The sequence below is a fragment of the Schistocerca cancellata genome, chromosome 3, assembly GCF_023864275.1.
Source record: "Schistocerca cancellata isolate TAMUIC-IGC-003103 chromosome 3, iqSchCanc2.1, whole genome shotgun sequence".
Classification (NCBI taxonomy): Eukaryota; Metazoa; Arthropoda; class Insecta; order Orthoptera; family Acrididae; genus Schistocerca; species Schistocerca cancellata.
In genome coordinates, this window is record NC_064628.1 from 167469498 (window position 1) to 167492475 (window position 22978).

The 22978-nt window shown below is 41.9% G+C and overlaps 1 protein-coding gene across 1 annotated transcript in view; it reads right to left on the bottom strand.

The window, feature by feature from the left end:
* Positions 1-22978, bottom strand: part of LOC126176180 (juvenile hormone esterase-like) — a 306116-nt gene that overhangs the window by 11518 nt on the left and 271620 nt on the right. Inside the window, exons 5-6 of the mRNA XM_049923321.1 lie at positions 6668-6864; positions 2637-2757 (exon numbers count right to left, since the gene is read on the bottom strand). Of these exons, the coding sequence (XP_049779278.1) occupies positions 2637-2757; positions 6668-6864 (318 nt within the window). The remainder of the gene's footprint in view (positions 1-2636; positions 2758-6667; positions 6865-22978) is intronic.

Sequence of the window (22978 nt, forward strand, 5' to 3'; positions counted from 1 at the left end):
TGCGGACGTGCATTGTCCTGTTGGAACAGCAAGTTCCCTTGCCGGTCTAGGAATGGTAGAACGATGGGTTCGATGACGGTTTGGATGTACCGTGCACTATTCAGTGTCCCCTCGACGATCACCAGTGGTGTACGGCCAGTGTAGGAGATCGCTCCCCACACCATGATGTCGGGTGTTGGCCCTGTGTGCCTCGGTCGTATGCAGTCCTGATTGTGGCGCTCACCTGCACGGCGCCAAACACGCATACGACCATCATTGGCACCAAGGCAGAAGCGACTCTCATCGCTGAAGACGACACGTCTCCATTTGTCCCTCCATTCACGCCTGTCGCGACACCACTGGAGGCGGGCTGCACGATGTTGGGGCGTGAGCGGAAGACGGCCTAACGGTGTGCGGGACCGTAGCCCAGCTTCATGGAGACGGTTGCGAATGGTCCTCGCCGATACCCCAGGAGCAACAGTGTCCCTAATTTGCTGGGAAGTGGCGGTGCGGTCCCCTACGGCACTGCGTAGGATCCTACGGTCTTGGCGTGCATCCGTGCGTCGCTGCGGTCCGGTCCCAGGTCGACGGGCACGTGCACCTTCCGCCGACCACTGGCGACAACATCGATGTACTGTGGAGACCTCACGCCCCACGTGTTGAGCAATTCGGCGGTACGTCCACCCGGCCTCCCGCATGCCCACTATACGCCCTCGCTCAAAGTCCGTCAACTGCACATACGGTTCACGTCCACGCTGTCGCGGCATGCTACCAGTGTTAAAGACTGCGATGGAGCTCCGTATGCCACGGCAAACTGGCTGACACTGACGGCGGCGGTGCACAAATGCTGCGCAGCTAGCGCCATTCGACGGCCAACACCGCGGTTCCTGGTGTGTCCGCTGTGCCGTGCGTGTGATCATTGCTTGTACAGCCCTCTCGCAGTGTCCGGAGCAAGTATGGTGGGTCTGACACACCGGTGTCAATGTGTTCTTTTTTCCATTTCCAGGAGTGTATTTTGCTTTATTAGGCAATAAGTTTCAGCGTTTTATTACGCCATCTTCAGGCCCCTGACCGACGTGTAGGAAGAATCTACCTCGGTTGTGATCAAAACAGGAGCCAGCGATATTGGTATTAGTAGATTTTTATTATAGTGACCACTTCAACCATCGCCTGCGGACCGACAAACAGCTACCTCTGTTTACTTCTGCGTCTCGAGCCTGTTTCGAAACACGAGGTTTATTAGGAAAGCAAGTTCCGATCGGTCGCGAAATGGAAACCACTGTGAGAATCCGATGCAACTTTGTACAGATGTGCTGGACAGTGTCTCTACTACGCCCGTCGATCTATCACGTCGCCCTTTTCAGTTCTGACCTCACGGTGAACATATAAAGATGCCCGAAAAATAGTGTCCGCCACCAAGTACTAGGGCCTGGTGAGAAATTTCGCCTGAAGCTATGCAGCTCACGTGACATAACTGTCACGCGTTTCCTTCTTCAAGACAATTCTTAGCTGCATTCTGCAGGGGCAATGAGAATGCTCTTTCAGCGTTTTCGATGGAAGTGCTTGATTATTTACAATACAGTCCATAATTGTCTTCCTCTGAGTTTCATCTTTGCTCACATGAACCGCTGGTTATGCAGACAACATTATGGCACAGAAAACGAGCTCTAGACCAACGTAGTTAATTGGCAGAAAGCTCTGGTGGCTGTCTTCTATGTCAAGGGTATTGGAAAGTTGGTACAACGCTACGACAAAAGTCTAAGTCGGAACGGTGACTATGTAGATAAGTAGCTGGAAGCTGCAGCAAACTGTTGTAAACTATGCATTTTTGATTTTCTCAGTGGTTTCCATTTCACGGCCAATGGGAACTTACTTTCCAAAAACCCCTTGTATGTAGACAATTTCGTAGACAGTGTCAACTCATACAAAAGCGTCACTTAAGATGAAAATTCATACGTGGTGAAACATATTCATTGAGGCAATGCTCTTATCACGAAATATTTAGAATTGCTTTGTGTTTTTTTCTTAGTAATAAAGGATTTTTAGCCACATATCTGATGTTTAAATTTGTCTGTAGTTTATATATCGATGTAGCACTAGCCGAAAGATGAAACTTGTCTGTTAATATATAATAGGTTTAACATATATGTCGCCGTATTACGCATTTGTGGAAGCCAGCGAAGTATAGTACAGCAGCTACAATGCTACTCATAAATAAAAATTGGGGCAAAAATTGTAATAATTACAAAAGCTTGCTGTGGAATCACATCGCACTATTGGAAAATCTTATCGTATTTAGATTTTTACTCGCTTCCGTTTAGCAAATCGAGCAATTTAATCCAGACCGAGTGCTTTCTTCGAAAGCAAAAAGCTTGGAATCTACAACGACCATCTCTTCCAACAGAGCATAGCGTCCCGTCTTTAACTGTCTTGATCTGTAAAGTTCCGTTTAACCACCTAATATTCCTCCTTCTTCAGCCATTTGTGCCAGAATGAATATCTAGCGCATTTTAATAAAATAAAGCTGAGTACGCTGGCACAAACAGAGTGTAGGTTTCCTACGTACGTGCTCGTTTTTCTGTAAGTGGTTTCATAGATGAGTTTACGAAGGACTTAAGAAATTAGTATGTCGTATTTAAATCAACTGATAACATTACTTGCACTGAAAAGTCCTCCTTCATTTTCATTCACGCCAACCATCCAGTCCACTTTAGCAGGCTCAAGGAGTGACGGGTGGCGGGGAAGAAATGAAGAATGCGTTGTAGCATCCACAACGGCCTGAAATGGAAAGACAAGCTGTGTGCACCATTTCTAGAAAAACAAAATACTACATAATATATGACACTCAAAAGTATATTGACGATTAATAGCCTGCTACAGGCAAGCGGAAAAGTGTCGAATTATTCAGTCATGTGACTTGAAGCTTAAGGCTACCAGCACAGCAACGAAAGTAGAGCTGTCAAATTTTTAAATACTTCTGATTTATATCTGTTTTCAGTTCATCTGTTCGGAACGCATGCTGCGTTCGATCATCGTGAGGTGCCTCGAGAAAAGCAATCTATTGACGTATTGGCAGCACGAATTCAGTAAATGTTGTTCTGTTAAAGACAACTGGTCAACTGTTCACACGAAGTGGTGGGTGGTTTCGGTGGGGATCCCGGCCTGGTTTCTTATTTCGGGATTTCCAAAACGTGTTTGACACCGTTCCACACAGGCGTCTTCTAGTTGGGTTGTCTTCTTGTGGTGTGTCTCCTGCATTCATGATTTCCTGTCGGAGAGTTCAGAGTCTGTGGTGACTGACGGCAGGTCGGCAGGTGGAACAGGGGTTCCGTGGGCAAGTATTGTGAGGCCTTTGAAATTTCTCGGCGACGTCAACTATTTGTCACACTATCTGGGGCACCCTCTTGGATTGTTCGCTGATGATGCTGTCGTTTACCGTCTGATAGACTTGTCAGATCAGTGCGAGTTACAGAGTAATGTACAGAGGGCGCAGGAAGTGGCGGGTGTGCCTGAACAATAAAAGGTGTGGGTCGTCCAGGTGAGCACTACAGATATTCTACTGAATTTCGGGTGCTCCATAACACCGTTACCTAGCTTTTAGGGAAAGGTAAGATGATGTAGTGAGAAAGCCGCCCTGAAATATTACAGTAGGAGCCGCAGGCTGGTTGCGGTGTGTTGACATATGGGTCATAATACGTTTGGGGAATGCTCAGCGGAAAAATGCATCGCACTGTCGTACTGACTGTAGTAGGTAGGTAGATGTCACCACACAAGGGTAAGTCTCTTGTTATGTGTGACATGACAAGGGGACATGTCTTAACGGAACAAATGCGCCCAGGAGCGATGTAAATGTAGCTAAAGCATTCACTCGCTGCCAGAGTCCAGCAACACCACCACGACACGAGGATCCACGCCAGAAAGCGAGACGACTGGGCACCAGCGGCATCTATGGGTTCGAGACCAGGCTGCGCCTGTCACCGGCAATACCAAGTTAATCAGCATACTTAGTGCTACAGCCTGCCAACCTGCCGTCTGTGCCTGGTGCCACCAGCACTGAGTTCCTAGTGAAAGTTAAGGTTGAAGTCCCAACCGCTGTCTGACTCCTACCAGTGAGCAGCAAGTCGGATCCCATGCACTATTATCTCCATGCGCCGCCACGGAAGACGCGAGCAGTACCGAGGACACCAGGGCCCCACGCTGCTGCGAAAATAGGACGCCGTTGACGTAAACGTACTGTTCAAGAAGCTACCGGCCTTCCGCGGAGCTTCTGTTAGCATGACACGGCGCCTGTTCAGCATCAAGGGTGGATACTGCTACCCATATGTCAGCGTCGGCCAGGAAAACAGAGTGAGGTTTGTTGGCTTCGCTGAGTCGTGACACATCATGTATTGGAATTAAATAAAGACATTTTTTACTGTCAAGTGTTTCCAGTGAGCCGAGCAGCCTGTCACCACCACTTACTCACCACCCACCCCCCCCCCCTCCCCAAACCCCCTTAGCGCTGCATCAACCGCCAGAGTGGTGTCCATAGTTCATCACCACTGGGCACTCTTCAGCACAATGGATCATACAGGTTTGATGATTGACTATGCAACTAAGTGCCCAGGAACAGCAATTGCGAACAACTTAGTCTGAAGCAATCACATAGAAGGTGTTGTGTTGTAGGGTAAAATGGTGACTGCATTTGTTAGCAGACAGAGCCCTTAGAAGGTGCGGCGGGTGCGCTCGGGAGTCTGGCCACAGTGCCTGCCTCTCTTATAGAGTACTGTTGGGCAGTGTGGGATCATTACCAAATAGCACTGGCGCAGGACATTGGAAAAGCTCTAAGAAGGTTAGCTAGTTTTTTTGTTATCGAGAAATAGTGATGAGAGTGTCTGGGATATGGTTGATTTGGGGTGGTAGTCATTAAAAAAAAGGTGTCTTTCGTTGCAGCGAGATATTTTGGAAAAATTAAAATCACCAACTTTCTCCTCTGAATGTGAAATTATTTTGTTCAGTCCCACTTACATAGGGAAAAGCAATCATTGTGGTACAAAAGGAGAAATCACAGCTCGCATGGAGGTATTTGGATGTTCATTTTTATCTCCCGAAATTAGATGGTGGAACGGTAGAGAAATAGTATGAAAGTCGCTCTATGAACCTTCTGCCAAGCATTTGAATTTGAACTGCAAAGTAATGAAGTAGATGCAGGTGTAGACGAAAAAATGTGTGTGAAATCTTATGGGACTTAACTGCTAAGGTCATCAGTCCCTAAGCTTACACACTACTTAACCTAAATTATCCTAAGGACAAACACACACATCCATGCCCGAGGGAGGACTCGAACCTCCGCCGGGACCAGCCGTACAGTCCATGACTGCAGCGCCTTAGACCGCTCGGCGCAGGTGTAGACGTAGATCGTGCTTAAGCAGAGACACAATTTTGTTAAAATTTTCAGCATTAGTCCTCAGTGGTCTTTGAATTACGTTTATGATACAGATAAGGACGAATCTGTCTTCTGCCATTTATTTTGGTGTTAACCTAAACAAACAGGGCCAGCGGCCTTGCCGCTGTGGTAACGCTAGTTCCCGTCAGATCACCGAAGCTAAGTGCTGTCGGGCTTGACCAGTAGTTGAATGGGTGACCGTACATGTCTGCCGAGCGCTGTTGGCTAGTGGCGTGCACTAAGCCATTGTGAGGCCAATGCAGGAGTTACTTGACGAAAACTGATGGCGGCCGGGAGAACAGTGTGCTGGCCATATGCCCCTCAATATCCGCCTATCGGTACTGTTGGGCCTTCCGACCTCGGACGGAGCTGTTCATACTGGGCGTCATCAGTAGTCTTCTTTTCGTGTTTCCATCGCTTCTCCCGCATGCGCTAAATGCAGACAGTGCAGGTCTCTAATTAATAATATGAAAGTCATACAGCAGTAGTGCTGCTGACAAGTTGACTCTTGTGTATAATACTATTTATACATGTCTGACGATGCTGGCCCTAATTTTGTGTTTAGCATTTGACGATACCACTATGGCTCCAGTATACTAGAACATGTTTTTATAAAACAGATCTGGAGACGGTCATCATAGACCGAAACCGGTAGTCTGATTACATAAAAATTTTTTGACCATAGTTATGGAGTAAAGGAACTTTATTCTCATACATATCACTACATGTAGCTATTCCTGTTGGAACATGACCTCGTTCACCAGCTGTAATGTCAATCCTTCAGCAAGTGAGGGAGTAATGTGCAGTGTGCAACAGGAAAAGTTGTGTGTACTGGAATGTTTAAGTGTGATCTTCTACCAATTAAAGACCTGCACAGTGTTTGCCTAGCGCCTACAGAAGAATCAATGGACATACGAAAAGAATAGAGAAATGAAGATCACTAATGATTCCTAGTATGAGTAGGATAAAAATAAAATTGCCATTCAGTGGGAAAAGATGAGCTTGTTCTTGTCTAAATGATGATAGAAGCATGATTATAACTTTAGATAAAATTAGGACCGAAGGTGTTTATGCTTGACATATATCACTATAAGAAACAATGCACACCTTAATTTGATTTTTAAGAAAAGATTTTTGCTCTCATTATGTGGTCTCTCAACTACCTTAAGAATTCATTTGTTTGCTGTGGATGTGATAAATTTCTCCACGTTCTTCAGGCTTCCTGAGGCTACTTCTGCGACCAGCAGCAGGGGCAACACTAACCCTGGTGGGGATCTCGGCGATCTGCAGCTCGTCGTCGTCGACGCCGCGCAGACAGTCGACCATGGCGGGGTGGGGCTGCGAGGGGCAGCCCAGGGAGGCGGCCACCTGCCGCGCGCTCGCCACCGACTCGCCCTTCGGCACCACCGCCCAGGGAGACAGGGCGAAGCCGCTCTCCATGATGACACGATGGAAGAGACCTGAGTCAGTGAGGCACGGTTGTCGCAGCCTGATCATGCATGAGCTACAAAACTATCTCTTGAAGCGTCAGAAAAATACAGTGCTGGCCACTAAACTTGCAATACCGTGCATTGTGTATGCGCTGAGATCACAAAAGTCATGGGGTACCTCCTTATATCACCTCGGGAATTCTATTGCTCAGCGTAGTGGAGTAACTCGACGTGGCATGGACTCAACAAGTCGCTGGAAGTCTACTGCAGAAATGTAGAGGCACGCTGCCTCAATAGCCATTCATAAACTAAGGCACAAAAAAACATTGCATTTGCTATTCGAGTATTATCGTCTTCAGAAAGAAACTATTCCATCACTCAATTAGAAGCTCTGGCTGTTGAATGGGCAATTTCCAAATTAAGACCTTTTCTTTTTGGTAGACACACCACAGTATACACAGATCATAGAGCACTATAATTTTTGATATCAGCTAAACTATCTCATGTTCGTTTAGAGAGATGGGCTCTCTTGTTACAAGAATTCTCTTTTTCCATTGTGTATGTACCAGGACCTCAAAATATCGTTGCTGACGCTTTGTCACGCACTTTAGATACCGATAATACTGATCCAGCCAACACCTTTTTCCATAACAACTTCAGTTTGCTATATATGCGCCAGGTCGCATTTGAAAACTTTGTTTCCGATGCCCTGCACAACATTGCTTCAGAACAGGATAAGGATTCCATCTGGAAACATGTGAAACAACAATGGCGCGATGTTAATAACACCACTATGCGACAGTATTACTTAATACATAACAATATTCTGTTCCGCCGTATCAAACCTGATACGACAATTTGGCTGGTTTGTATCCCAGAAGACCTAATTAACAAACTCATTTGGTATATTCACCTTAGCTATGCGCATTATGGACCGCGCAAATGTTTCCAGTTGCTCAAACAAACATCTTACTTTTTCAACATGGAGAAACGTATTCGCCAAGTCCTCTCAAGATGCAGACTTTGTCAAAAAGCAAAACCACCCACTGTATCCTTTGCTGCTCAAACATTTCCCATCATCCCGTTATGCCTTCGTCATCTAGCGGCCGCTGATTTATTTGGCCCTATTCCCACTTAAAAGTGAGGTGACACCTATGTTTTTGTCTGCATGGAATTAACTTCAAAATTCGTCACTTTCACTACATTACGTCGAGCTATGGCCTGCACTGTTTCACGTGCTTTTACTAAACATTTTCTGAAAGAAGTGGGTCATGTAGCATCTGTAATCTCTGACAATGGGCCGCAGTTCCATTCGAGCACTTGGCGACGTAATCTTCAGACTCACAAAATTTCCCCCATTTATATCTCCAGATACCATGCTTCATCGAATCCCTCAGAAAGGTTACCGAAGGAATTGATGAAATTATTTAAGATCTTTTGTCATGCAAAACACAATGAATGGGACAAATACCTTCACATGTTTCAAGATGTAGTAAATTCATTACCAAATACTTCCACACAGTTGTCTCCACATCTTGTGTTAAAAAATCAACACCCGCCTGACAAGATTAAAGAAATCATACGTTTCCCGAAGTCTCGCTGCCTACGGCATCACGAGATTATTCAAATTACATTACACAATATTAAGCGAGCTGCTGAGCAACGGCTGCGCCAAATGAAGTCGCCAAAGAGGAATATTTCTTTTCAAGTAGGAGACAAAGTTCTGGTCCGCTCCCACAGGCTATCCCATGAAGCCCACAATTTATGTCAAAAATTCTTTCTGTTATATGATGGTCCATATCGAGTAGCCCGTATAGCACATCCTAATACACTTGAAATTCAAACATTACGTGCAAAAAAATCACGTGGTGTACATCATATCACAAACTGCAAACATGTCATTGAATAGACAGTACTGTTTTCGTTGGTAACATTTAGGGTTCATTACTTCGGTTTATTACAGCAAATCCCAGCTACATATGTCCAGCTATTTTATTTATATTATTTCTCCCTGTCTGCGGCATTGTTTGCGGACGTGTAGCGCCTCTGCAGCGGTAGCCTGGAACCCTCCTAAGGGCCTGGCTGGCACAAATTCCTGTCACAACTGGCGGTAGACCACAATGGAAACAACACGCACCGCTGGCGGGACACACCCTGTTCACGTCGTTAGGCCTGGGTCAAGCGCATTTCTTTTCCCCGTGTAAAAGCTCCAAATAACACCACCTGTGTTCTGTTCTGGCATTAGATAAAGACCGAGCGAGGTGGCGCAGTGGTTAGCACACTGGACTCGCATTCGGGAGGACGACGGTTCAATCCCGTCTCCAGCCATCCTGATTTAGGTTTTCCGTGATTTCCCTAAATCGTTTCAGGCAAATGCCGGGATGGTTCCTTTGAAAGGGCACGGCCGATTTCCTTCCCAATCCTTCCCTAACCCGAGCTTGCGCTCCGTCTCTAATGACCTCGTTGTCGACGGGACGTTAAACACTAACCACCACCACCATTAGATAAAGACATGAGTTCGGAGACAATTTTCTGGAGACAGCTTAATAGTGTGACCTGCTTTCTTTCCGGAGCGTTACAGGTTTCTTACTTATTGTAATAACATATGATTATTTCAGTACATTGCTGATGAACTACATTATTATTTTCTGTGAAACTCTTTTCATACTGGCATTTGAAGTTGACATTACAGTTGAAAAATTCGGTCATCAAATTGATGTTGATACTTTCTACATTATATCTTTGCTTCTATTTTTTGTTGGATGATCACCTCTGTTACTTTGCGATGATTACATTTAACTATGTTTACATGACATAATGACACTAACTGTAACAAGATTTTGTAGTAACGATGGCCACTTTGTATGTTGATGTTAAGCTAGTGGTACCAATTTTTCTGAAGTTTACTTAGGGTTTTCGTGCTAAAGGATGTAATATGAGTATTGACAATGTGTATAAGAAGATGAGAATAACGATTTTGATGCTTTTAAGATATTTGAAGAAAGGGTGTGTTCATACGAGTTTTTAAGATGATATTTGAAACTTATGAGCAGAATGAGATATTGTTAGATTTAAGTTCCTTTTTTGAGACTTCGGAATCTTGGATACTACAACTGATGATTAGAAAATGCTGTGGGCTGAAGTTACGACCATAGCAAAATGAAGTGTGAGCGATGTTGTTCTACATTTTCCAGAAATGTTGATGGTGATTTTCTGACAAATTTCATAATTAACTTTAATACTATTTAACAATTAATTTTCTCTGTAGCTTTTAAGAAGAAGTATCAACTATTTAACAATGTACCAAGTAACTTTCGTTTCTGACCCTTTCCTTTAATAATAAGCAAATACTTTTCTTGGGAAACTTAACATTTTCTCTCCGAGTATATACTGTTTATTAATTTTCAACTTTTGTCAGACATCATTAATGAAATAATATGATGACTTGGGATTACTAGAGTCCAATTGGGATTGTTTTCGGACTCATTGTTGACGATTCACTCAGGACTTACTTTATGACATACTACAAGCATTTTTTAATCATTTTTGTCTTATACCTATAGCACCACAAGTATCATACTTCTTACCTGTTATGATGTCTCTGTGCTACCTTGTATGTTGCCTTTTTCTCTTTTCATGTGTTTTTCAAGTAAAAGATATAAGCAACTATTAGTATTTCATTGTTTATCACTTGTGCTATGCTTTGCTTTATGTGTCTCTACACTTTTATTTCTGGTAGTGTTACCTATTTCAGGATTTAGATAATGTTATGTTCTATTATTTCAGTTAAAAGTTTTGTTTTATGTTGGCATGCTATTTTTGCTTTATTATCGAAAGTTGACATTACTTTTTGTTACAGTTACTTCCAGACTTTCTCTGAATGCTTATTATTTTTTGTTTATGCTAGACTGATTATGGATCTTTTAAGCAATTTTTTTGCCTTTGTACTTTGTGACGCTTATTATGTTGCCACTTATTATACATATATTGTTCTATTTATGCACACTTTTGATTTGTCACACTATTATTTTCCGAGACATGAACAGAACCTCTCCTTGGCTGAGCTCAGCGTTTTGTCCATTCCTAATGCCTGTTCCTTAAGTTTGATAGTATTTTCGTCCTACATTAAAATAACATTATGGTGTTTCGTTTCCATGACAATTATGTTTTTGGTGTACCATAACTACCATCATTTTCAACTAGAGCAATTAATATCCTCTTTATTGTCTCTGCCTATCATTTATTTAAGTAAATTTGTTTACTCTTTTTCTCACATATAATTTCCATTATTGACATTATTTCAACACTTGACAATAGATTATCCTTGTGGTCTACACAAAAACAACATAGTGGGGTAGAGGGTTGGTTATTCTTTAACTGACACACCATGTGGCGTTGGTGCCCTATATCCTTGAGCTCTGTAGAATTCATTCTTCCTTTCTGAGTTCTCAGCCTACTCTTCTTTCTGTTCTAAATATTTTTCTTATTTTTCTAAGATATCTGTGTGACTGTCCTCTGATAGGAAAACAACTTTTTTAACTGTACTGAAAAGAAATAAGATTTATACTGTGAAGTTAAAATACTCAGATTTTATCAAAACTCTTATTTAAGAAGGTTGCATAAAATTTTTTACAGAATTACCTGTCAATACTTAATGTAAAGTTAACACTAAAATGACGACTGTGATTGTGCAGGTTATTGTAATTATTAATATTATATATACATGACTATGAATCACTTCTAAATAGAGTATTTATGACGATTTCAATACAGTGTTTTCACTAAGTATGTGAAGTTCTAAAATGACTACTGTGATTGTGCAGGTTATTGTAATCATTAACATTATATATAAGATTTATACTGTGAAGTTATTCAGATTTTATCAAAACTCTTATTGAAGGTTTTATAAAATTTGTTACTGCATTACCTGTCAATACTTAATGTGAAATTAACACTAAAATGACTACTGCGATTGTGCTGGTTATTGTAATCATTAACATTATATATATGTCGATGAATCACTTGTAAATAGAGTCTTTATGACGATTTCAATACAGCATTGTTATTGAGTATATGAAGTTCTAGAATGACTACTCTGATTGTGCAGGTTATTGTTATCATTAATATTCACTTGTAAATAGAGTCTTAATGATAATTTCAATACAGCATTGTTACTGACCATATGAGGTTCTACTCACCTTAAACACATACAAACATTTATGTTGTAACAAATGTCCACTGAATAGTGTTATTATTATGGTATAGTACCTTTAGTAGGAATTTTTCTTGTACATAGATTCCATAAAACTAATTACTATTATTGCTACAGAGTACGTGATGTTATTGTCACCATCAAGATATATAAAAATTTTGCAACAAATGTCCACTTAATACAGTAAATGTATATTATTTTTTATATTAATTTCTTGCACAATGATAATATCAATGTAACTAAGATTACGTTTCTGTCACTGTGACAAATTATTTTGTAAACCTTTTTAACTTAGCATCAGACTAAGCTGTCGCCTGACAGGACATATGTTCTGCATCTGTGAGAATCTCATAATTGTGTTTAAGAGTCAGAGTGGACTACCGCCTAACATAACGAGTAGCCTGAGTCATAAATATAAATGACACTCAGACTGAACTGTCACCTGACATAATAACCGGTCTGAGTCTATCAGAACGTAACAAAAGTCAGTTGAGCTAACTTCTCACGTAAAATATGTCCTATAACAAATTTAATATCATGACTTTAATGGTACGTCAGTGTGAGCTACCACGTGACATAATATGTGTTCTATGACTGATAGAATATCATAATTGTAATTGAATGTCAGTGTGTGTTGTCACCTCACTTGACATATACTTTACAATTGATACCACCATGGCTCAGTGTGTCCCATCACCTGATGCCCATTCTTCTTCAGTCTTATTGAACTACTGATCACTATTAAAGTCAGTGTGTTCTATCACCTGATATAACATCTATTGTACAAATGACATTATTTGTGGCTCAGTGTGTTTCTTCACCTGAGGCCCCACATTGTACCACGGTTTACAATTATACTCAATGTCAACTGTCACTTAACGTGACATGTCTTCTACATTTACTATTGTCAATGAAACTTGCCATGTACTCTAGGTCTACTACAAGATACTGATTGTAACTGAAAGTCAATATTTGCTGTCACCTGGTGTGACACATATTTTATATTTAATGCTGCTATTACTTAAAGTATCTTATTACATTATTTCACTGGCATTAAGAGTTTGTCTATGAGATATTTATGCACATTTGCTGTTAACTTCTAGTGGATATTTAACTATTTTATTTATTTTAACTCAAGTTCTACATTTCTGTTTGATAAAGTTGATGTTATTTCAGGTATTTTACTTCACATTACTATGATTGTATATGGAGTCTTTATGTCTTTTATACTATTTTGTAACTTTTAATACTATCTGATACAATTCTCTTTAGAAATTTAAGTGTATTCTGCATTTTACCCCACATTCTACATTTTTGTATTATAACTTTTGATGTTACTTGAGACAATTCAAAATTTAAATACCTTATCGATTTTATCTCACATTGTTTTCCTCTGTTTTGTAATTTTGATTGTATTTGATACACTTCTCTTAATAACATAATGTCTGATGTCTTTGCCCTAAATTTATGTGTTTCTGTTTTGTACATTTTGATGTTCTTTGATTCACTGCAGTTCGACAATCTAATGATATTACGCAGTTTACTTCACATGCTATGTCTATATTAGTGAATTTTATTGCTGTGTAATGCTCTTTTAATTAGAATACTGTGTATGCTTTGTATTGTATCTTACATTGTATCTTTTTACGAATTTCGTGGGAAAATCTGTGCTAACTGCACAGATCCACCCACAAAATTCTGGTCCAGCCGACCAGGGGGTTATGAAAGGTATGTGCTATGTTCTGATCAGGATAGCTCCAGAAAATAGGCGGTAGTTGCCAACCGCAAGGTGGAACGAGTATAACATCTTTGAGTAGGAGGTTCTTTGATGATTAAGAGATCCAGGCACGCACAGTAAAAAAAAAAAAAAAAAAAAAAATGGGGAGACGCAGCCAGGTGCCCGGAGGAAGCAGACGTGTAGTGACAGCATTAAGGTAGGTCGCTGCCCTTGACCAAACTTTGGCATGTAAATGAGAGAAGATATATAATCATTTCAAATTGGTTTTTGTTAGATAATGTTCAGAGTGTGGATCTGTATGTTCAAGGTTTGATGCAGTAAGCATTTTGTAAAATTTTTTGTAAGAGTGATTCGTGCTACAAAAATGTTTGAAGTGGAAGATTTTGTGTATGACTTAAAATTTTAACTATATATATATATATATATATATATATATATATATATATATATATATATATATATAGAGAGAGAGAGAGAGAGAGAGAGAGAGAGAGATCAACATTTTGTTTAAATCTAACAGCCTGAATCATAATCCACATCCTTTGCTTGTATTGAATATGAAAATCAGTAGTAAACTAAAGTTACATACCAATGAAAGAACTGGGTAAACATCAGGGCCAAAAGTTATTTTCCAGTACCATTTTAATGCCATTGCACAAACCGCATTATTTTCTTAAACTTGATTGCTGAGTCAAATACATGTTGCATTTCTGGCAAAATGGAGGAGTGCAAGAAACAAGTTCACAGACACAGTGAGATGCAGGTTTGCTGAATAATTAATTTAGAACAATCTTATCACTGACACAATCACAAAAAAAGGATACAATTTTGGTTAGATACTTTCAACTGTACAACAGCGAATTATGTGTACAGATCTCCTTTTGCGAAGAAGTGGGCGGGCGAGACCGTGGAAGATGAGGAAATCAGAGAAATTCCTTCAACTTTCAGGGAAGTACTTCAGTCTCCACTTATGAACGATTATCTCACCCAGACCAAATAACAGGACGCGGTAGTGTATCCGAAACCTACTGATAGCTTTCATACTGACTGTGTGTGATGAAAGGATTGAATTTATAAAACGTAGTACATTGTGAGCCCATCTCAAGCCTGCACGATTGCAGCTTTGTACATCAACAGCATATGCAGCTCCCTAAAACTAAGTAGCTAGAAAGACTTTCTGTGTGCGGCAACATTGATATTATTCTACTTCAATAAGGAATGGACATTGCCCTACACAATATCTTTGGATATACCGCTATAATTAATGCTGAAACTGGAAATGAATTGGGGACAGCAATACTCTCGAAAGAGGGTATAATCGTCAGTCACGTTGAAAAACTCACAAATAATAAATTGCTCGTTTGTACTATTCACAACAGCCAGGTAATTAATACATATGCTACATCTGGTAGCAGCAAACGAAGCAACCGAGCAGAGTTTTTTAAATATGAAATTGTCCGTCTCTTTGGAGTTCATTATGGTAATATCATTGGAGCGTATCAAACACCAAGTCCCTAATTTTAGCTCGTCTGCTGAATTAGAATACATAATTAAAGAGTTCCATCTAACTGCATGCGGGAGCACAAAAACGGTGACTCACCTGGAGTTACGTTCATTACCAATTGCTCGGCAAGTTGCTTGGATAGGATATACGTATCTAACAACTTAAAGACTAATATCCTGCACACAAAAGTGTAGCCCACCAGCTTTACTGACCACACTGCATTTATATGCATAAGTAGCTTGGAAAAACAGGGCGCTAGAGGTTACTAGAAGCTAAACGTTGCGCACTTGCAAGATGATGAATGCGGTGAGAGATGGCAGGAATGCGAAAGTAAATTTACAGCCTACAATCCTTCCCTGACCTGGAGACTAAAATGGACGAAACGGTGATTAAGGAAAATGTTGATCGAATATTCGCGGAAAAAAAGTTTCTGGTACAGGAAAGCAGCAGAATTTTATTTCCAGTGCCTTTGGGACCAATACAGACTCGGCGCCTCTGTTATTGAAAATTATGTTGCGATCAAACGAATCAAATTCAAAATTTTGGTTCTAAGATGAAAACAGTTAGAAGGATTTCAAATACGTACGGGAACGCAGGTGAAGAAACATCAGTATTTCACGTCATATGAGAACACAAGAGTGGATGTAGAAAAATTTTCACAGACCTTAAAAGAACTGACGGAACTTTTCTTACAACGTAGAAGAGCATTGAAAAGGAAGTGTATAGCCACCTTGCTGACCCGATGTCGGGCAGTGCTGTTAATTGTGAAGAATAAGAAGACCTATTACAAAATCTTCAAGGCAGATTTAGCACTGCGGCATCTCGGAGTCTTCGAGAAGAGATTGACGATGATGATATGTTAACCGCAATTATGCAGAGTCCCAAAAACAAAGCGACGGGACCTGTCGGCCTTCCAGCAGAGTTTTACCAGGATTTCCAGGCTCAAATTAAAACTAAATTGCACTTAGTATGTAATGAATTACCTTCCCAGGAGTTACCGCCTTATAGTGGGCACCTTCAGTACCGGGCAGGAGGACTTGCGTACTTCATTGAAGTCGAGAGCTATTCCCGCGGTAGCATAGCTACTGGCATGGTCACCCAAGCTGAATGGGTCTCGATTGAGGAGCCAGACGAAGTGTCTCCCTCAACGTAGGGCAGGAAGGACTCTAGAGACGTAGTGAAGCCACCTTCCCTGTAGGAGTAAACCCAATATAAATCCTGGTCCTCCAGGTTGGGGGTTGGGGATGGGGCTACTAGGCTATTAACCACATAGTGTAAAAAAAAAAAGAGTGTTATGGAAATTCAACAGTAGCCTCGTAAAGTGGATGGAAAACATGTATCATGACCCTGGCAAAGGAAACGGATAAAGGATCTGACAGTAGCGTCATGGAATGTGAGGATAATGCTTCAACCTGGAAAAATGAAAGAAATAGCTAACGAAATTTTAAAATTTAAATGTGATGACGCTGGGCTACAGGGAAGGGAATGGGCAGATAGATAAACCTGAGTACTCATTGTTATATAGTGGACCAGAAGAAAGAACGGGCCAACTTGGAACACGGTTTATAATAACTAGGGAAGTTAGGAAAAGCCTTCTAGAATTTGAACCCATAAATGAAAGGATGTGCAGACTCAGACTAAGACGGAAATTTACGAATATATCAATAGTGAATGCACATGCATCAGCAGAGGAAAAAGAGGATATAATTAAAGAACAGTTCTACAAAGACTTGGAAAAAGTATGCTGTGCAGTACCTAAATATGACCTGATGCTAGTAATAGGAGATTTTAATGCAAAAATAGGGAGGAATGAACGCTCATATGGAGTTTCTGGGAAATATTCACAAAACGAGGAAAACAACGGGAATGGAGACTTACTATGCCAATTCGCAGCAAGGAATAATATGATTATTAAAAGTATCTGCTTCCCACACATACGGATCCATCTTGGTACTTGGAAGCCTGCTGTCAGTGGAGTAGTCAATCAGATTGACCATATTTTACTGATTGCACGCCACTCCACGTCTGTTACGGATGCACGGAGCTGCAGAGGACGAAACTGTGACTCAGACCACTTTGTGATCAAATCAGTCTTGAGAGAAAAACTGTCACAAAGAAATGGCAACAGAATAGGAAAGATGATGAAATGGAATATAGACAAACTGAAAATCCCTGATGAAGTAAAAAAATACGAAGTAACATTAAGCAGAAAGTTGAGCAATGAAGAGACTGCAGTAGGAGAAGACGAAAGGTGGAACAGGGCTGAAGAAGCGATTACAGATGCTGCAGAGGAAATAATAGGCATTAAAAGGAATAGAAAAACCCAGGGATGGTTTGATGAAGATTACAGATCTGTAATAGAGGAAAAGAACAGGGCAAGAACAAACGTACTACAGAGAGAAACCAGAAATAATGTGGAAAAATATAGAGAATTAAGAAGAAGGGCAAACAGGCTGTGTAAGAGAAAGAAGAGAGAGTGGACTAAGAGGAAATTTCAATATCTAGAAGAGTTAAAAGAACAGAGTGAAATTAGGAAGTTCTATCATGCTGTAGGCAAAACGAAGAATAGATTGCAGCCAAAATCAATGGCCTGTTCCAGTAAAGATGGGAAATGATATGGGAGGAAGAACTAGTGGGAAGATGGGCAGAGTATTTCAAAGATGCCCTAAGCACCAGCCTAGAAGATGAGGAGACAGCGGCACAGGAGGAAAGAGTGGAGCTGGAAGTAGACAATGATACCAATGAGGCAAGAAAGCCAATATTACAAGAGGTCTCCCAGGCTGTGCACAAGTTAAAAAACAATCGTGGCCCTGGGGAAGGCAGCGTAATTGCTGAATCAATAAAAACTGGTGGTGAGGCTGTAATAAAGGAACTGCACCCATTAACATAAGACATATGGGAAACATAAACTATGCCACATAATTGGAAAGCTGGAATAATAATGACCATTTACAAGAAAGGGGATAGAACAGCATGTAAATACTGTAGAGGTATAACACTCCCAAGCACAGCTTATAAAATCTTCATCATTATACTAAACGAAAGGATATAGAAGTGTGCAGAAGGCATACTAGGGGAACATCAGTGTGGCTTTCAACCAGACAGAGAAACAACGTATCAGATATTTGTGATAAGACAAATGATGGAAAATTTCTATGAATATGATATACATCAGCATTTCCTATTCCTATACTTCAAACAAGCCTTTGACTGCATATATCAGCTAGGTCTATACACAGTACTGGAAGAAGTTGGTGTATGTGCTAAACTAATAAGTCTAATCAGAATGACAATGACAGAGACAAGAGCAAAAGTAAAGGTCCTTAGCAGAACAAGTGAAAGCTTGGACTTCAATAAAGGCGTGAAGCAAGGTCCAATACAATATAGCCCTGCATAGTGGAAAATCAACAAAAGAGGCACCATATTTTTGAAAACTAGCCAAATGACATTAGCCGGCCGGTGTAGCCGAGCGGTTCTAGGCACTTCATTCTGGAACCGCGCGACCACTATGGTCGCAGGTTCGAATCCTGCCTCGGGCTTGGATGTGTGTGATGTCCTTAGGTAAGTTAGGTTTAAGTAGTTCTAAGATCTAGGAGACTGATGACCTCAGAAGTTAAGTCCCATAGTGCTCAGAGCCCTTTGAACCAGCCCACCGTGCATCGGAATGATGGTACTCAATTGAGGCAAATGGCGCTGTTGCCCATACAGCATCAAATGGAGTTGGAGCTGCGTGGGGTCCTTATGTCTGCTGCTCGATAATATTTAATTCATTATAGGAGTTATAATTATTTTTTAAAGAAAAGTACATGAATTATAAATGTATGGGGTATTTTAAGAAGAGAACTGAAAGTAGAAAGGAAACAGTAGGTATATTATGTGATCAAAAGTACCTGGACACCTGACTGAAAATGACTTAAAAGCATGTGGCGCCCTCCATCGGTTATGGTGAAATTCTATATGGTGTTGGCCCACTCTTAGCCTCGAAGACAGTGTCTACTCTCGCAGCATACGTTCAAACAGGTGCTGGAAGGTTTCTTTGGGTATGGCAGCCCATTCTTCACGGAGTGCTGCACTGAGGAGAGGTATCGATATCGGTCGGTGAGGCGTGGCACGAAGTCGGCGTCCCAAAACATCCAAAAAGTGTTATATATGATTCAGGTCAGGACTTTGTGGAGGCCAGTATATTACAGGGACGTTATTGTCGTGTAACCAATTAACCACAGCTCGCGAATTATGAGCAGATGCTCGATCGTGTTGAAAGATGCTATCGTCATCCCCGAATTGTTCATCAACAGTACGAAGCAAGAAGGTGCTTAAAACATCAAATGGTTCAAATGGCTCTGAGCACTATGGGACTTAACTGCTGAGGTCATCAGTCCCCTAGAACTTAGAACTACTTAAACCTAACTAACCTAAGAACATCACACACATCCATGCCCGAGGCAGGATTCGAACTGCGACCGTAGCGGTCGTGCGGTTCCAGACTGTAGCGCCTAGAACCGCTCGGCCACTCCGGCCGGCTTAAAACATCAATGTAGGCCTGTGCTGAGATAGTGCCACGCAAAACAACAAGGGGTGCAAGCCCCCTCCATGAAAAACACGACCACACCATAACACCACCGCCTCCGAATTTTACTGTTGGCACTACACATGCTAGCAGATGACGTTCATCGAGCATTCGCCATACCCACACTCTGCCGTCGGGTCCACACAACGTTTTTCCACTATTCAATCGTCCAATGTTTACACTCCTTACTCCAAGCGAGGTGTCATTAGAGATTTAGCGGCGTGATGTGTGGTTTACGAGCAGCCGCTCGACCATGAAATCCAAGTTTTCTCTCCTCCTGCGTAACTGTGCTAGTATTGTATTGTGTTGTATTGTGTCGTATAGAACTGGGGACCTAGAAAACGACGGAGAGGCTGCGTCCCTGCGGTAGCCCTCAGTGCTTCACAACACCACAACAGCCACTGACACCTCACACCGAACTGAGGGTTATTGTGTGGTTCAGCCCCCCCCCTCTCCCCCGTGTATGTGGACAGTGTTTGCGCAGCAATCGCCGACATAGTGTATCTGAGGCGGAATAAGGGGAACCAGCCCGCATTAGCCGAAGCAGATGGAAAACCGCCTTAAAAACCATGCAGAGAGTGGCCGACACACCAGACCTTGACACTAATCGGCCGGGAAGATCCGTGCCGGGGACTGGCATGCCTTTCTGCCCGGAAAGCAGTGCGTTAGACCGCACAGCTAACTGGGCCGACAATGTCATAGTACTTGCAGTGGATCCTGATGCAGTTTCGAATTCCTGTGTGATGGTCTGGATAGGTGTCTGCCTATTACACATTATGACTCTCTTCAACTGTCGGCGGTCTCTGTCAGTCATTAGATGAGGTCAGCCCGCACGCTTTTTTGCTGTACATGTCCCTTCATCTTTTCACTTTACTATCACATCGGAAACAGTGGACATAGGGATGTTTAGTAGTGTGGAAATCTCGCGTGCAGACGTATGACACAAGTGACATCCAATCACCTGACCACGTTAGAAGTCCGCAAGTTCAGTGGAGCGCCCCATTCTGCTCTCTAACGATGTCTAATGACTACTGAGACCGCTGATATGGAGCACCTGGCAGCAGGTGGCAGCACATTGCCCCTTACATGAAAAACGCATGTTTTTGGGCGTGTCTGGTTACTTTTGATCACATAGTGTATTGATGTCCCTTCAGCAACATGACTCGGAGAAGGGGTCTTGGTATTGAACTTCAACTCCAGAGTCCCTGTGTGGTGCTACCCAGGTTAGTATTACCGACATAACCGTTGCTCCTCAGGAAAACAAGATTTGTTCAGTCCACGCCGTTTTGAGGACCGAAAGAAGGACTGTATGCAAAATCAGACTTGAGAAATTAACCGCGAACATAAAAGGAACCCGAATACACTGCCTGGAAAAAAATTACTACACCCTTTTATAAGTTTCCGATTTACTCTAGATGAATGGGGAGTAAATGATATGATTACATTTACAGACGAACAGCACAAGCGGCTGTGAGGTACCAGGTATCGACCCTTGCTAAAGCACCCATTTTAGTAAGGGGTGTAGCCTGCATGGGCGGCAATGCATGCGTTGACTCTGGCAGCCAGTCGATCGTAGAGAAGGAGAATACTGTCTTGGGATACGTTATGCCACGCCTGCTCGACCTGTTCACGTACTTCAGGAAGAGTTGTTGGTTGACGAGGCACACGGGTCACTTCTCGTCCCAACACATCCCACACGTACTTCATTGGGGACAAGTCCACAGACCGTGCCGGCCAGGGAAGCTGCTACACGTCTAGCAGAGCACATTGAGTTTCACGGGCAGTGTGTGGCCGAGTATTATCATGCTAGAAGAACACGTCACCTTTCTGTCACAAGAACGGCAAAAGAACGGGTCTAACATTCTGCACGTACCGAGGGCGGTTTAGCTCCCATTCAGAAACGCCAAAGGTGATCGAGAGTTGTAGCTTATCGCATCCCAGAGCATAAGGCGTGGGGTGGGGTCAGTGTATGTTGGACGAATACACTCTACGAGAAGCACTCAGCAGGCCTTTGTCGTGCGCGCAGTAGACCATCCATGGGTGCACGCAGAGTCTGCTTTCATGACTGAAGACCGTGGTGCGCTGTTCTATTTTCCAAGCGATCCTCTGACGCCAGCAGTCGAGCCGTGCACGTCGATGCTGCGGTTTGAGTGGAAGACGGGCTAGAAGTGTCCGTGGCCATAGTGCCACGGCTAATAACCGGTACGTGGCATGTCGATTAGATTAATTATTACTTGTTTCATAGATCATGAATACAACATTTCGTAATGATGAGGAACGTTTCAGGTTAATAAAAGGTGTCTGTACAAGACATTACATCACACAAAATATTACATGACAATATTTTTAATTTTTTTTGTGTGGGTTGAGGAAATTACCCACTTACTATATCCAAAAATTCATATAATGAGTAGAACGAGTTGCCATTAAGAAATTCTTTTAAGTTCATTTTAAATGACATATGGCTATCTGTCAGACTTTTGATGCTATTAGGTAAGTGACCAAAGACTTTTGTGGCAGCATAATTTACACCCTTCTGAGCCAAAGTTAGATTTAACCTTGAGTAGTGAAGAACATCCTTTCCCCTAGTGTTGTAGCCACGTACACTGCTATTACTTTTGAATTCGTTCGGATTGTTAATAACAAATTTCATAAGTGAATATATAAGTTGTGAGGCTACAGTGAAGATCTCTAGCTCTTTCAATAAGTGTCTGCAGGATGATCTTGGATGAGCTCCAGCAATTATTCTGATTACACGCTTTTGTCCAATGTACACTCTTTTACTCAGTGATGAGTTACCCCATAATATGATGCCATACGAAAGCAGAGAATGAAAATAGGCTTGGTAAGCTAATTTACTGAGATGTATATCGCCAAAATTTGCAATGACCCTTATAGCATAAGTAGCCGAACTGAAACGTTTCAGCAGATCCTCAATGTGTTTTTTCCAGTTCAACGCCTCATCAATGCATACACCTAGAAATTTCAAATATTCTACCTTAGCTACCGATTTCTGATCGAAGTCTATACACTCCTGGAAATGGAAAAAAGAATACATTGACACCGGTGTGTCAGACCCACCATACTTGCTCCGGACACTGCGAGAGGGCTGTACAAGCAATG